This window comes from Parus major, chromosome Z (genome assembly GCF_001522545.3).
Source record: "Parus major isolate Abel chromosome Z, Parus_major1.1, whole genome shotgun sequence".
Lineage (NCBI taxonomy): Eukaryota > Metazoa > Chordata > Aves > Passeriformes > Paridae > Parus > Parus major.
Window position 1 is genome coordinate 7,171,188 of NC_031799.1, and position 17,495 is coordinate 7,188,682.

The window sequence follows — 17,495 nt, forward strand, 5'->3', positions numbered from 1 at the left end:
GAAGACTTTCTCTACCCAATTATTGATTTGTTCCTTTATTTATTTATTTATTTATTTATTTGCCTATTTATTTACTTCTTCACAGATTTATTTTTCTACTGACTTGCTCTTTTATGCCACGGAAAATAAAGACCTATGACAAAACAACTGCCACTGCCTCTATATTTACTAGCACTGCAAACAGTCTCTAGGCCAGGGAAAAGCCACCTTCTGTCAACATCTACTCCAAGCTCTTCACCAAACAGGGCTTTGCAGATGCCCTGCTCACTCTTCTCACTGCACCTGTCAAAGGAGGATCAAGCATCACCCTCTTTGGAGATACTTCCCTAGGTGTTGGTTATCAGCACCTCAATGAATAGTCTTTGTCCCTTTTGTTTTTACTAGTTTCCCACTGCTTTCCCAGTTTTCGTTCTCATTACTCAAGACACACCGACCTGTTGGAAAAGGTCCACTAGACTAGAGGGCCACACACAGAATCAGAGTGTCAGAGCACTTTTGCTTTGAAGACAGAAGATAGAGCTGGGCTTCTTCAGCCTCGACAAGAGAAGGCTTTTTGCACATCTTAATGCAGCCTTTTCAACACTTCAAGGTACCTTACAAAAAAGAAGCAAACTGAATTTTGAACAGCGTCTGCAGTGACACATAATGGACTACAGGGAATATCTCTAAACCCAAAGAGAGTAGATTTATATCAGGCATTAGGAAGAAATTTTTTACTATGAATACTGTGAGGCACTGGAACAAGTCCTAGAGGTACTTAGATTTCCACACCCCTGAAAGTGTTCAAGGCCAGACTGGATGGGGCTTTGTGCACTGTGGTTCAGGAGAAGGCTTCCCTTCCCATAGCAGAGGTGCTTGTTCCAACATAAAGCATTTTAGGACTCATGTTGAAGTTTTGGAGGACTGTGGAACCAAAATGGGAGCAGGGAAGAGTGTGAGGAGGAAGGAGCAGAAGTGTGATGGCACACAAGGCTGTCCCACTCCCCATCCTCCTATGCCTCCTGGGAGATGAAGGCGGAGACAATCATGAGTGAAACTAGGTCTAGGAAAACATGAGAGGTGAAGGGAAGATATTCTGTAGATTTGGTTTTATTACCTACTTACTATTTGCCCTGATTTTATTGCTAATGAGTTAGACTAATTTCCCCAAGTCAAATCTCTTTTGCCCATGACCGTAACCAGCAAATAATTTCTCCCTGTACTTATTATACTCCACACGCCTTTCAGGATTTATTTTCTCCCTTGACCAGATGACAGGGGGAGTGATAGAGCAGCTTGGTGGCCACCAGGCATCTAGTTAGTGTTAACACATTGCAGTATGCATCTCCTGCCCCTGCAACTTCAAATATTTTGCATCTTGTTGCCACAAAAATAATTCCATACATTTCAGTTGACAGTTCTTTAAGTATCACAACTTTCTCTGGTAAGAGTCTTTATTCATGTGCTCAACTTCGGGGTTTTTTTAATTCAGGGTCTGCATTCTGTCAGAGCTTTGTCTGAGTCATCCCTATACTCACCTTTAAATTATCTGACTCTGGCTGCTCTAGGCTCTACATGGAATATTTGGTACTTATTTGGGACTTACATTTGGGACACATTACCTATGGCATTCATCCCATCTTCCCAGATCACTGCTCCTTTCTGCCTCTACAGATATACTGCATTACTCTAGTATGTAACTGTTCTCAGTTACCTATTACTACCAAACCTTTTCTCCAAGTTCCTTACCCTACACTTTTGACAGGAAAATTCTTTATCATTTTGCAATCTAGATTGAGGCCTTTTTTTAATCCATCTGTGAGCTCAGCCTGTCCCATACACTATCTGCATTCTGGATCCAGCTAAGATAAAAAACTTTCCACGCTCTCCCTCCTGCAACTCACCTGCATTTGTTGCCATGATGCATATGCAAATATTAACACCTATGAGCACCTCCAAAACCTGTCAGATACATCTACTGGCTACCAACTTGTGTACTTGCTGTTCAGCCTTATCTCTTGGTAAAAGAAAACACTTAGACTTCAACTAGATTAGACAAAATGTAATTATGTTGCTACAAAAATTAGGCATTTCTCCACTCAGGAGCATAGAGCACACTTGTGTTGCTTTAGAGATTTTTCAGCTGGACACATGCATGATGAAACAGTTGCTCTGTATCAATTTACACAATCCTTGTGTAAATTTAAGAAAGAAATACGGAACATAAGGAAAAGCTCTTAACCACTGTTAAATGAACCAATTTATGTGGCACAAATGGTCAACAGTGAAGACAACTTGTTTAAAATTAAAGTCATTTACTTACCATTGGCAGTCTGGATTGAAGCATCTGGAGATCATCATAACCATAAATCTGCTTAAAGACAGATAAAAATACAACATCATTATAACACTTTTTTCTGATGGTGATCAATTTGGGGCTTTGAACTGAGTTTGACTTAAGCCCAGTCTGTGTTAAAGGTCTACAGCCGTATGTCGCTTTGCGCTATCATGGGGCACTGTAGCACTTCAAGGAGAGTAGAACTGAAGTTAAAAAGGCTTGTCACTCTGATGTTGTTTCCCGGTGACAATGTCCTCTGAGGAGAGTTTGACTGTCCCATCTTCAATACAGTTTTCACAGACACATCATTCCTGAACTCATGAAAAATCTACCAGGCATTCAGATTTAGGAGCAAGAACAACAGCCCTCTTTGCTGTAATCATTGCTTCAAAGAGCATTAAGATTAAAGAGTTGATGATTTGACCACAACACAACCTCCTGGGTATCTCCTCACATTCAGTTTGATAGAGAAAAATTACTGATAAAAAACAGATAGCCCAAAATACGTTGATGCTGGTCAGACATCAAAAAGCTATGTGTAGTCTTTCAAACCATGACAGACGGGACATGTGACACATACCAGTCACTGCTATATTAAATCCATTCCAGTACCACAAACCTAAAGAAACCAAATTCAAAGGGCCTAAAACCTGTTAACCTGAAAACCATAGCCACACCCATATTTAGCTTCAACAGCAGCCAGATCAGGTCTGTACCAAAAGCTCTGCAGTTTACCATCAACAGTAAGCCTCTACTGAACATATTTAAGATATTGTTTAGCATATGGAACAAGAATTCCAGGTGTAACATGTGCCACCAGAAATGCCTTGGCATAGACAGTAGCAGGTCTGGAGGGCCCACTTGCGCCAAGGGCTAAGAAATCAAAGACAGAAACAATGAAACTGCTTACTGGGTAGGCAGGCAGAAGTCCTCCAGGTCCCACAATATACTGGTTATGCAACAAGGGTGGTACACCTTGGGGCAGGTTTGGGGGAGCTTTGCCTGTAGAATCAAAATACAGACACTTTAACAAGCCTTTAGAGAGGAAGAGGCTTCAGCATTGAGACAAGATAGCTCACATGTTGTGGCAGCTGCACTATCTTAGATTATGAAGAGGAAACTTTGTGCCATTTGATGAATACGTTCAAAATAGCCTGAAGAGTTTAACCATGCCTCAAGGGAGGGAAAGCACAGGCGACTTAAGCCTGAAAACAGTCCTACCAGAGAATAGTCTGATTTTGTCATTTACTTTGTCCAAGAGGATTACAAGAACTACAGAAATTTCTCTTTTGCACAGTCCTTTCCTGAAGGCAAATTTAGATATCATTCTTAATCTGAGAGAGCAAATTCTCTTCTTTCTTTTCCTGCTCTGTCAACACATTCCCTTTATCACCAGTAACAGACTGGAAAGCACTAAATGTTTGCAGCATGCTTTCTGTGGGTGACTTATTACAGCTAGGAATAGCAAAGAGAAGACTTAAACGGTTTCAGCTGCCTTCACGAAGCAGAACAGGACAAGAACAATACACTTTGGTCAGCCCTAAGACACTTCCTTTACAAGCTATAGAAATGAGAAATACTTCTGTAACTAAGCCTGATCCTTAATAATACATCACTCATTTCTCTCTACAAGATTTTCTTTTAGCATTTCAGGATCATCAGAGAAGAAAAAGAATTTAGCATCACTTCCACTTCAGTGCAAGAAACCTCCCAGCCCTCTTTCTTCATGGACCCTCCTTCTGAAGTGCTATTTGCTGTGCAATGACCCAGACATTTTCCCTTCCTGAAGAAGTGGCAGTACGGGATGTGACATATGATAATGAGGACACTGCAGTATATTCTGATACTGCCAAATGAAGTCAAGTCACAGAAAAGCCTGAAACTAAAGTTTATGTGAACTCACAGTCAAGAGCTGATCATAACCTGGAATACAAGCTGGGTGAATTCTCTAGTCCAAAACTTCCCAAGTCAGAACTGCTCTGTGTATTTATAAAGCTCTTTCAGGATGGAATGTACTATATGAATGCCACATAACACCCTAACAAATATTTCAAGTAAGTAAAACCAGGCGACTTTATTTCATAAGCCAGCAAATACAGCATGCTGGAAATGTCAGTGAAGAGTGTGGACTTCTTAGCGTTGTTATGGTGGGTGAGATGCTCAACTGACAGCCCTGCTGACTGAAATCCTCTGTCTATCCACGTGATCAGTCAATATTGCCAACCTGAAGACACTAAGGGAGCTGCCCGTGTGGTAGCAGCTGGTATAGACACACTGGTAACACTCAGGCCAAGGCTGTTTGTAGTGTTCATACTGCTTGCCATGCTGACAACCGAGGAGGTGGTGCTAGTGGCTGAGGTTGAAGCAGTTGAAAAGGTTGTTGAGGGCTGGAGCGAAGTTGTGTTCTCAATACTAGTGTGCTAGAAAAGGAGACAAAAAGAATGAGGATCACAGAGCAAATAAACCACAGTGGAAGAAGCTGGGAAAAAGGGAAAATAAAAAAAAAAAACAAAAAAACCAACAACTAAAACTTTAAAAATAACAGCAGCACATGCAGAAGATATGCATTATCTATGTACCAAGAAAGCAACTAAGTTGCATGCTTGTGATGTTTTTGTGATTTAAAGAAAATTATTGTATGAGAACTAAACTCAAATTTCTATACCATCACCAAATTATAATACAGTAACTCAAACACAGCATATATCATTCCATCACCTGCATTTTGTCAGCTAACCTCTCCAGTGCTCTCCAGACTGCTAACAGTCTACATTTTGGAGACATTTCAGACTGCCACTTTGAAGTCTGTTTTTTGGGTTTTTTTATTTAATAAATTAATTGAAGCAATTTTTTTTTTATTTCATCCCCCCCTAGGTGGCACAACTTCCCTCACAGATCTGTGACTGGCAAGTCTGCACAAATCACAAGTGGTAATCACCTTTCCCCCACTAGAGGGCTGACATTCTTTCTTCCTTGAGCTAAGGCTCTTGTTTTGGTTCTTGGGGTACTGAGACACATCCAGCTTTAAGACACACTCCTAATTATGAGATAAATTGACTATGCCAAGCACTTGTTTTAATACTAACAGGGCTTACCACATGTGATGTGCTTGAAGACAACACTGAGGCAGGAGAGAGGCTGCTCTGATGACTGGAAAGGGAGCTAGAAGGAAATTGCAAAGATTTAACGCGATTATTTTTAACTTTTTAACAAAAACTGATGTGCAGTAAGACATTACTTGAAGAATAAAAATTCTAGATGTGTGTGCACACCTTGAGTAACACAACAGTTAAATAAAAAAATACATGTAAGAGTGTGTGTATACACAGACACGCACACACAGGCATGTATATGTGTGTGTATGAATACAGACACCTCTACAGGCACTTTTCCCCTTAATTAGTATCCTACCTATTTTAATGAAAAAAATTAAGTGTGGAGTCATTATTACTAACAAGAAACATCTAAAACATCATTCATTTTATTTTATTTATGTATTTATGTATTTTTCAATTTACTATATCTTTAGAAAAAACTATAGCTGCTTCAGAAATCAAATAGCAATGACTCCATGACATATGAAGTCCAAAATTAAAACAAGACTCACACCCGCAGAAGCCATGTTACTCATTCTTTCTCTGCTGCTGTGTATCATGGTGGACAGGTTTTAAGTGAGGCAATGCTTTGGTTTGACCCACTGTGGCGTTTCTCACATTTTGAGCTGAATAACATTAACTCAACCAATTGGAACTGCAGGGTATTTGCCCCATAATTCATCCAGAGATCTTCAAATGTTTCTCTGAAAGGTGACTGAAACTGGCACTTAAACATTTGAACTGACAAGTTATACCTTATATTCAAGGTCAAGAATGTAAACTACTGTGTATAGTATGCAATAAACTGAAACAAAGCTGAACAAAGGTAATCAAAATTAAGTTATAAAACACATGTACAGTTTGGTACTCAAAAAACCTCCTCCTTACTAAGTAAGAATCAGGAGAGATCCTAACAACAAATTTAGTTCAGTGCTCTCTCTGGAAACAGCCACAAGAAAACACAGCAGTTTTCATACCAAAAGTGACAGCTACATTACATGACCTAATTTAAGGGCAAACACTTCTGGTAGCTCTTCATGGCGTGGGCCCAGAATAAACTTTTGCAGTTCCATAGATTAACTTTCAAAACTGTCCCCCTTCTTCAGGAATCACAACAGTACAAGGGAAAACACACGAGTTTTATACCACTCAATCGCCCACTCTTCCCAGCTCTTTTGATAAGCCTTAATTCACCATCTGACCTATGGTAGAGACACACACCACAGTCATCAGCTCTACCAAGTAAGACAGATTTCAAATTCAGGCGTCCTGATGATGGATGAAATTTTTTACGTCAGCATGAACCCCCACCTGAAATTTCCATCCATTTATACAGCTTTTCAACAAATCAATGTGGGGAAATGTGACCAATGTAAAGGGCATAGTTCTTGTTTGACATATTTACTATTTTATTCAACAAAAACATACTAGAGTGTTAAATGAAAACAAACTATGTCCTAGCTGTGAAACAGGAAAAAGACCCCCAATATCCCAAATCAGTTTCTTGTACTAACAAATACAGTACAAAGGTGAGTATAAAAAAATATAACTCGATCAATACACTTTCAGGATGTCACTTTGATACTTTTTCCAGGCTTACCTAAAAACAGAGGCCAGAGAAAATTAAGAGAATGAGAAGTGGTTATATTTATTGAAGGGCCTTCAAGTACATTAAGAGCAGATGAAGCCTCCCCAGAGGCTACATCCAAAAATGCATGACCAGTCATGAGTTTTCACACTTTCATAAGTGGAATATCCAAACATCCATTTGCATATTGGAGGTTAATCTTCCAGTTACAGCTTCAGGTAATGAAGCCATTTACCCCAGGTTTACTCCCTCCAACTCACTTTGGTTTACATTTCTCAGGGGCTGAGACAGTGAAGGGAGCTTGATTCCCAGGCCTAGAGAGGAACAAGAATTGTGTCTTCACATTCTAAAATGTGAAGACAGAAGCTAACACTCTATAGGGAGTTTATAATTATACACTAAAGAATTACAGGATTACAAATACATGAAAAATATAAAAACTAAAATCCTAAGGAATCAACCTGACTGAGGACGTAATAGGCATTCAGAAAAAGAGACAGTGCGAATGAGCTGAATTGTGCTAGATACACTTCCAGGAACATCAGTCTGATATTCTGAAGTATCTAAAGGAAGTATCTTAGAAAAAGAAAGCCCACACAGTTTTCCTGTGAAATTATTTCTGGGTTTTAATTTTAACAAACAAATATAAATGAGACTACACTATTTCAAATTTGCCATGTAGTAAACTGTTAAAAAATTATTTCAAACGTATGACACTGAACAAAAACAGCAGGCACAAAATAGGGAACAATAAACTGGGGGAATCAATTTAGCTGATTTAGCTAGCATGATTGAAGCAAACCTCTTGAAATGCAAAGCTGTGTATGTATCATGAAAGCATGAGGGCAGCAGATGGTCTGCCATTGGGAGGCAGCCCAGGGCTCATACTTTGCAACCAGAAACATTCTGTTCTCTTCTGAATCTCTCTCCTAATTCTGGTTCATATCAGAAAAGGGACCCTTGGTCCCTGACAGCCCCGTATTGGAACCACCCTTACACCTGTCCTATCCCTAAAACTGACCCCCCTCAGTTTATCACAACTCTACTGTACCTGCTCAGCTGGGAGAGTGAGCTGCTGGCCAGATCACTGGACTGAGGCAAGCTGGGTAACACTGCCACATGCTGCGATGCTGAAGGCAGAAGAGAGGCCGTGGTGGATGGCACACTAGGCAGAGAACCAGCTGAAGGTAGTGAAGGAGAAGGCTCTGTCTTAGGTGCTGCAACTGAAGAAGTAGCTGCAACAAGTTAAAAAGAGGCACTCAAATGAAAATTCCAGCATGCTTTACATCTCAGCCCAGATGGCAGGAACACAGTAGCACTCTCCCCTTGGTCTGCAAAAATCTGACCATTAAGAACTGGTAACCACATCAAGCAATTTGGCTATGAAGGAAAATTCAAACACAACAGAACTACCATTTTTTTCCCTTTAAGCTCTCTACTTATAATAAATTTACAGTTATCACTGCTACACACATAGTAAACTACCATCTTCAGCACATCACCTGCAACTATCTGGATTACTAATTTAGGCTTAAAAGAAATTTTAAAATCCCTTGCTTTTGGTTCAGCAAGCACAAGTCATTCCTGCCTTTTCAAGGCACTGTACAAATCTAGTTTCACCTACAGCTCTGTTTCTTCATTCCATCCCACACAGGACCTTTGTGATCTGACTGAGATTGCTGGAGTACAGGGGTAGATAACAACTTATCATTTTGGTATATTCAGTCAAAAGTCTATCGCAGTAGAATGAAAAAAGCTACAATGAAACACCAGAACTGAGCACAGCATTAAGCATTTTTTATGGCTAAGGAGCTGTCAAATATTGACTCACTTTACTCAGATAATAAGTGTTAGGTTTTATCTTACACTTTCTAGGCTTCATAGATTAAAACTTGCTTATAGAATCACTATACTGTAATAAGATGCATAAAAATTCTACTGTCCAACATGATTCCCAGCTGTTTCACTTATTTCTTCTCCTACAAAAACAACAAAGAACTAGAGACACACACTCACCAATAAAATGTGGAAAATAGTTGAGCCCTATCTTCTGCTGGGCCATGTTCCCATACTACAACAGGGACCACTACCCAGTGGATCATCACTAACTCGGAACATATGTGAAGACACTTTTAGACTGGTCACCAAACAAAAATCAAATACATACTTGGAAGTTATGTATTAAGAGTTTATTCACTTTGATTTCCTACTTAAATGACCAAAGTCAGGTTGTTGGTTTGCAATGCAAACAGCAATCGAGAGGTCCTAGCTTTGGTAATAAGTATGACCTCTTAGAGAAGAAAATCCAAGTGACAAACATGGTTATGAAGGCAGCAACTACATCACCTAATAACAACTCCTGGTGAAACTCATATAAAAAAGGCGTAAATAGCATTTAAAACTCTTGACATAAGAGCAGGATTCTCATCTTGAAGTAAAAGTAAATGTCCTCAACTGGGACAAAAATCACCATCTTAAGATCCCCTACAAGATGCCTGAATGCAATGTGCAAGACAAAGAAGACCAGGAGACAAGTAAGATGGTCAGAAGTAAAACACATCAGTCGTACTTTGAATTAAGGATTTAGAAAGCTCAAGACATGGGTATTAAAGAAGAACAGCAAAGAAGAGAGATTAACAACTAACACCATAGCACATACAGAAGGGAAAATGTACTTACAAAAGTTAAGACAAATTCAAAATAATTTGGATGAATAAAATAGACTCAATGGAAGAAGAAAACAGAAATGCTCTCAAAGGAGAACTGGCATAGGAAAAGAGACTAATAAATCTATTACAGAATAGAAAAGTATTAGGAATTCTCAGATCTTTATTTTCTGTAGAAAAAGGGTTCTGCAGTGAATTTTATAAATTGTTTATTAATTCTGTAAAAGTTTTCATGGTGAAAAGCTGTCTTTGTATAGGTCCATCTTTTACATAGTAACTCTTGGAGCGCATACACTCCTGCTCCTTTAAATTCAACTTTTCACTGTCCCACTAACGGCCTACCTGAAGAGATGTTTAAGAGGAGGTTAGACCTAAAATTGAGGTCTTGGAAGATATTAAGATATTAATTCACCCCACTGTCCCTGAAAACTTCCACAGAGCAGCACAAAGATCAGAAAAGTGAATACTATAATTATTTTAACTCCCAAGTAGAAAGCTGCAGCCCTGCTACAGGTCCATGCAACATTGGAAACAGACCAAGATGAAGTAACTAACACATATACCAGAGTTAATACTGGGGTATTGTTTGCAAGGTATCAAGAAACTCAGAAGAGGGAACATGTCCCACACCTTTATTCCCCACAGGCTTCTAAGAGGGCAGAGACAGAACTGTATTTAGTGAAAGGTGCACTCAAAGAATGTGACTTTGTTTCATTACAGCTAAATACTATTTGCAGCTTCCCAACTCAGAACTCAAACAACTGCTAAAAAATTTCATATTTATTTTTAATTTTTCATTTTTGTTTTATATTAAATGATTTTTGGCAGGTAAATTCAAAAGGAGAACCAGCATCAAAGCAGCTTCCCTAATTCTAAGGCCGTTTAGGTTTGTAGATTTAATAGACCTGCTGTCATATTTCAATTGTAGTCAAGAAGCAAGCAGCATTTTATGCAAACACAAATTAAGTCAAATGGTCAGCCATAAATTAGCCATGAAGAACAATATAAAATCTTAAACCCAATGTCACTGCTACGCTTGTGTGCACAGAAAGAAGCAAAGAATGAACAGAAAGTCCTGTGCTCAACCAAGCTTTGAAAACTTACTGTCAAGTGTTGCCTGTGTCCTAACACCACTGTGCCCATTCTGTAAACAAAGAAGAAATTAATTAAAAAATCATCTTAGAGGTATATTAAATGCTGAGACTGAATCACACATCGAACATGCTTCATGCAAATTCTATATTCACACTAAATAGAACAACAAGGCAGAAAATTGAATTTTTACTGCCTATAAAAAAACTATATCATAAAGTTGTCTCAAGTGCAAGGTGTCCTGAATATAGAGAAACCCATATATTTCCCATAATACACCCATCAGCAGCAGACCTTCCCATGTACTGAATATAACATAAACTTCAGGTTCACACCAATATGAAAGAAGGAATTGCATTAACATATAGGAAATGGTTGTGCTTTTGATCTAATGTAACTCACAATTTTAACTATCCAAGTTACACAGAGACGCCAATTTTTTTCCATTGAAAGATAAGACTTGAGAAGCACCAGATGTTTTTTGGATAACGCTGGAGTACAGAAGTGGATAGTCTATGCTTGATCCTCACCAGTACATACGAGCTAGTGCAGAAGACAAGTGTGACTGAGCCAACACGTAACAAAGGCCAGAAGTAAATAAACTTACAAACTCTCACAAGTTCCTAAAACATTTAATAAACTCAGTTTTTTTACAACAAACCTACATTCCTTATACAAAGAGAGCAGGTGTGTCTGAATTGCCCAAGAGATTTCTTGTCCTATATTAGACCTCTCCTTATGCTTATTAAAATAACACATGAAACTAATTCCCACTAGTGTTTAAATACAACAGAAAAGTAATGCTGAAGGGGACAAAAAAATTTGGGACCCATTTGCTAGGTGCCATATAAATTAATTGTATTATTAATAAATAATATACCTTTGTATAGAAACTGTCAAGTTATGGCAAAATACCATAACTAATATTTACATAGAGAGACAGTTCCTTAGCTTCAGGGAAGAAAATTCAAGTAGAATTTTTAAGTATTTTTCAAGTATTTTTTTTTAAAGTATTTTTAAGTATTTCTAAAAAAGGTCAAAAGACAATTTAATAAGTCAAAACCCATAAAAGCAGAGGCTCTTATATCCCAAATACAGTGTTACCAAAAATGACTACACATCAGGAAAAGCAAAAACAAGTAAGAGGGTGGGCCTGGCAATCAAAATACCACTTGGCTTGCTTAAAGGATTAATGTATCAGGGGAATACAAACCTAACACCAGTAAGAATATTCCCCCTTTTCACGGTCCTGTTTCTGTAATGAACTCACCGTAACTGCAACAGGGGCTGGTTCAGACGGAGCCATGGAGCTTTGGTACGCTATCCTGCTATGCACAGAGGTCTGGTCATAGGAGGAAGTTGTTATGGGGCTAGTGCTCTGGGATGAGCAGGTCAGACTGGAAGAGCTGATGGCAGAGGTTGTGTAGGTGGAGTCCTGTACTGTATTGGATTTTGGCAAAGAGGTATTCAAAGGATCACTGGAAAAAAGAATTATTTATCATCTGGTAAGTATTTCAAATATCTTAATGAAAACATCAGCTCCTATATAGCTATCTAGAACTACCTTAAACACACAGAAAAATCTACACTATATATATATATATATATATATATATATATATATATATAAGAAAATCTAAGAATGCAAAATAAAATTCTAATATTGCTTTGGTCCTCACTAATCACTGCTTCAAAACATCAGCTGCACTAAACACCATTCACCTTCCTCATTCCAGCCCAACCAAGACACAAATTAACACACAAGCACTTTTCATGTTATTTCTACCTTTTCCAAGGGTAAATTAATGATCATAATCTTTCTTTTTTAAACAAGCTGAATTGCTCAAGTCTGGTATTTGATGAATAACCACAATAGGATTCTTTTTACAATAGAATTCTAATGTTACAGAATTAATTATGCAAAGAGCTAAAAATTACTTTAATATATGCAGGAATGTTTTATTTTCCAAATAGTTTAAATATCACGTATAAACTAAAAGTTATGTGAAAGTTCACTTTATTAATATTTCTGAATTAACTTCAGGAAGCTTTTTAATGATGCTGATTTTTCAATGAGTAAGGAATTAAAAATGGTTTACTGGTACACTGGCATTTATCATTGGCTGTTTTAGCACTTTAGTAAGAGCTTTTACATACAAAAAGCCTAGCTTCTTTTCTCATTTTCTCACCCTGTAAGAGCATCAGATCTGTAACCTGGTGCCCATCTACTAACACACATATATGGTACAAAGGTCAACTCTACTGGACCAAATGGAGAAAAACATGGGAAGTGAGGAGGAAATCCCCAAAACCCTTGAAAATCAGGGCAATTTAACATGAGAAATTCTATAAAGGACAGCTTATTAAAAGGTTATATATATTCATGTAATCTCCAGCTTTGCATCTATCCATCCAGGGAGATTTTGATCATAATTACAGAAGAAATTTATCATTTAAGATACAGTCCACAGAAAACAAGTCATCATATTTTCCCCTCTCATTACATTGTAACCCTGTCTTGATGTTTTTGGCACAAACTCGAGCCCCTTCAGGAACACCTGAGAATGCAGGAGGTCAACTCACACATACTTCACAGATTTTGAATATAAGCTATTGTTGGTCGCCTGGCTGGTATTCTCACTGCTTGAAGTTGATCCAAACTCTGGGAGTGTAGGCTCTGATCCAAACTCAAGAGCTCCAAACTGAACATTTAACCCTGTCATGTCTGCTGATCCAGGCATCTCCACAGCAGAGGCAGGAATCTTAAAGGAAGAAAAAAAAAAAAAAAATCGTAATTCCTTTGCATGCATCTGCAACATGAAATTAATCCACTGATTCTGCTCTAATCTGGAGCTGAAGGAGTAAACCATACTGTTCCACAATAACGAAGTATAATCTGTGTACATCCCTCCCCACTCCACCACTATTCATATTGTGGCTACTAAGTCAACCTGAAAGCCACTCAGCAACAGCCATTTTCCATACAGAGCAACCAGCTACGTACTTGTAAAATCTATCACCACAATATTATGGAGTATATATTATATTATAGTAATATTATAGTAACTATCCAGCTTAGTATTTTGTGCTTCATAAATAAGAAATACACCAAGGTCTTTGGTCTCCTTCTCCATAGCAATTTATATAAAACATGTAACAAATCAAGTAACAGAATCATTTAGGTTGAACAAGAACATTAAGATCAAGTCCAACTGTTAAAGACAGCACTACCAAACCATGTCTCTAAGCACCGTGTCTTCACATATTTTAAACAGTTACAGGGATGGTAACTTCATCACTTACCTGGGCAGCCTGGTATTCATGATGACATTTTTCCTAATATCCAATCTAAACCTTCCCTAGTGCAACTTGAGGCTGTTTCCTCTTGTCTTGTCACTTGTTACCTGGGAGAAGAGACCTATCTCCACTATTCTAGAGAGTGAGCAGGCTTTCCCTGAGCCCCCTTTTCTCCAGGCTGAGCCCCTGGAAATCCCTCAGCTGGTCCTCAGACCTGTGCTCCAGACCATCCCCAGCTCTGTTCCCTTCTCTGGACATGCTCCAGCCCTTCAACATCTTCTTCCTTGTGTAAGGGAAGCAGAATTGGACCCAGGATTGAAGACACAGCCTCACAAGTGCCCAGTACAGGGGGACAATCCTGCCCTGCTCCTGCTGGCTATGCCACTGCTGACACAAGTTTTGACAAGCCACCACTCAACTACCCACCTTGGATGCTGGAGTTATCCTCCTTTTTGGTGGTTTTATCTGTTTCTGCTGGGTTTGATGAACAGTCACTGCCTGGTTATCCATAGAGATAGTGGGGAGCTGTAGTATTTTGCTAACAGCTGTGGAGGTGTCTATTGGTGATGGCTCTTGTAGTTTAATCTGAGAAGAGGATGACTCCAGCCCAGGAGGAGGAACAGGAACCACCTGCATTTGCTGTTGTCGCTGTGTCAGCTGGCTCAGAACTGGAGATGGCTCAGGCTGGGACTTAAAGTCTGGTCAGTGATGGGAAAAAGAAATACCAAAATTAAAGCATTGAACTCTGCTCTTCAAGCTCCATTCTTTATGCAAGCATCTGGCTGATGCTTAATAGTTAAGATTCTACAGCATTTGCAAGTCTTTTCAGACATCAGAGGGGTTTCACATGGATCATCACCACTCTAACACTAATAAAGACATCAGTTGATACATCTTCTACTTTAAATAAACAGCTGTGGCCAAGCATTATTTATTTTTTTCCAAAAATATGAAAACCTATCTACACAGTCACAATATTATCACACACAAGTCCTCAAAAACAGTTATGGGCTATTTTAATCAAACACTTGAAGTTTCATTGCAAATAACTGTTGTAATCTGTTATATATTTATAAACTGTTATATCACTGATATAACATGATTACTTCCAAAGGGTAAAGAATTGGTGCAATTTAGAGGTATTATGATTTAGGATTCCCTTCCCCTACAAAGAAGAAGATTTAAAAAACCACAGAAAGTCTTCTACCATCTCATAACAGCCAAGAGTCAAAATTATGCCAGACATGAACAGGGTTTCTCCCTGAGTCTTCCCTTTCATAGTTTTTGGATGCTGAAAGCCATGAAGTGACCTAAAGCACTGGTCAACCACCACAGAGACTTCCAGCATTTCCAGTGTGAAGGGGTTTTTATTCCATAGGTGAAGTCCATTAGAATGCATTCAAATGTACTTAATTTTTTTCTTAGAATTTCTCCATGTCAAATATAGTAATTGCTACCAATGGCTACTTATTTACACATAGACATATACATACATATAAAAGACACGACAGCTATCCTCTTCACAGTGAGGATACTGTAGGAAAAACACTGCAGAAAATAAGTTTCTGCCATTCTCAATGTCGTTGCTAATTTTACTCAATTACATGAAAAATTCATACAATTATAAATATACAAACCAAGTAACTTCAATCATTTACAGCACACTATGGAAAGAACACTAAGGCATGATGTGAATTATGAAGAAATTATATAGTACTCATTCAAAATTCATGTAATGATTAGAAGAAAAAATATGGGAAAAAAAACCAAAAATACAAGTACATAACTTTACACTCAGCTAAAAGCAGCACAGGTGCAACGAAGGTATTTTCCAGCACTTGTTGAAAAACAGTTACCAATAAAGTTCTGTGTAAATATTCAAGCACACTAAATCAAAGATGTCATTACCAGGGAAGCTCAATAACTTTAAAGATGTAACGACATTTATAGGCTTAAGCTTAACAAAACTTAGCTTATGATATACTTTTGATGTCTATTACCAGCAAATAAGCGTAACACTTAAAATATTTAAGTAACTGTATTACTAGGATTAAATTTTTTAGAAAAAGTCTTTTATTAAAGTATTTTACACTATCATTGGCATTAAGAAATCTTACTGACTAATATAGAGAGAAAGAGAAGAAGCTGTGTCAAAGGACTTACCAAACTGACTGAGGACTGAGGATTGAGTATTAGGCGGTTTTAGATCCCAGGATGACGCAGCAACTGTGCTAGTGGTGGCAGAACTGCTATTGGTTTGTTGAGATGTAAACTGACCCAATCCTGGTGATTTCAATTGGTCCAAGATTTGGGAACCAGTAGAGTTTGCCAATTTAGAGGATCTGAGCTCTCCAAAGCCAGAACAAAGAACTGCCGACTACCAAAGGAAAAAGAAGAAGAGGGGAAGGAGTGGAATTAATATTTTAACTAATAATTGAACATAATCATAGGGTCAATGTCTACACCTGCTATCTGACAGCAAGTAAAATCTTTTCAGACCCAGATTACTAACAAATGATCAGTAAAAATTTCCACTACTGTAATCACAATAATACTTATTTGAACCCATGCATCTTAAAATATCATAGATTTACTAATAGTTGGACTGATTTTTAGAGAATAAACACCTCATCTCACACCTTCAAAACTGACTCAGAAATAGGCATGCTTCCACAAGAAGCAGTTGAGTATGTGCTTGGAAGTAACATCAGTTTTCTGGCCTACAACTCTTAACTATCAACAAATTATTTTATCCTACATCAGCAAGCAATAAGCACATCTGCTCTCTAATCAAAAATTAATACAACTACTTCATGTAAACCCAGAAATAACTAATTAGCAAAATGAAAAAAGTATTTTTTTTTTGAGTAGGGACAGGGTTGAAAGGAAGGAATGATACTCAAATATATTTTCAGCTTTTTCAACATGTATCAGAACACCTCATGAAATGACCAGCACTTAAGAAAAGTTGCTTAACCTGAAATATTTATTCATGAACAACATTTAGAAAACAAAACATTTAGAAAGCATAACATATGTTTACCAGACTTTGAGGAGAATAAGAGTTTACAGCACTGGAGCTGCCTGTTCCTGATGCCATCTGGGTGCTATGCTGAGAATTTGTGAATACTAAGGCTTGGCCAAAGGTCTGCTGCTGGGGAGACTCATACGAGTTGGCTTCTGTCTCTTGGGTAGATGTCACCGGCTTTTGAAGCAGTGTCACCAAATCAATGCTGTAAGACAAAGTGAAATTTGTCTGGAATGAACACAGTGATTAAACCTGACTGACACCAACGAAAGTACTAACAATACTAAAGCTGCCATCCCAGAAACAGAATTACTACTGATTAGCAGTCTTTTCAAATGTTTTTTGTCTATCATACAAAAGAGAGAGAAGATAGTTTTTTGCTAGTAAGTAACAAACAAAAATCCCACCCCAA

General features: G+C 38.1%; 1 protein-coding gene across 5 annotated transcripts in view; it reads right to left on the bottom strand.

Annotated features, from left to right (window-relative positions):
- UBAP2 (ubiquitin associated protein 2) overlaps positions 1-17,495 on the bottom strand; it is a 90,536-nt gene that overhangs the window by 16,412 nt on the left and 56,629 nt on the right. For 2 of the 5 annotated variants that reach the window (XM_015653253.3, XM_033520337.1), the window contains 11 exons: positions 17,099-17,288; positions 16,219-16,432; positions 14,482-14,753; positions 13,342-13,520; positions 12,029-12,236; positions 10,771-10,810; positions 8,052-8,235; positions 5,413-5,479; positions 4,542-4,737; positions 3,228-3,319; positions 2,303-2,350 (listed from right to left, as the gene is read on the bottom strand). In XM_015653253.3, the coding sequence (XP_015508739.1) occupies positions 2,303-2,350; positions 3,228-3,319; positions 4,542-4,737; positions 5,413-5,479; positions 8,052-8,235; positions 10,771-10,810; positions 12,029-12,236; positions 13,342-13,520; positions 14,482-14,753; positions 16,219-16,432; positions 17,099-17,288 (1,690 nt within the window). Of the gene's footprint in view, positions 1-2,302; positions 2,354-3,227; positions 3,320-4,541; positions 4,738-5,412; positions 5,480-8,051; positions 8,236-10,770; positions 10,811-12,028; positions 12,237-13,341; positions 13,521-14,481; positions 14,754-16,218; positions 16,433-17,098; positions 17,289-17,495 lie in introns of all 5 variants that reach the window. The other 3 variants (XM_033520336.1, XM_015653255.3, XM_015653254.3) reach the window with 3 other exon arrangements.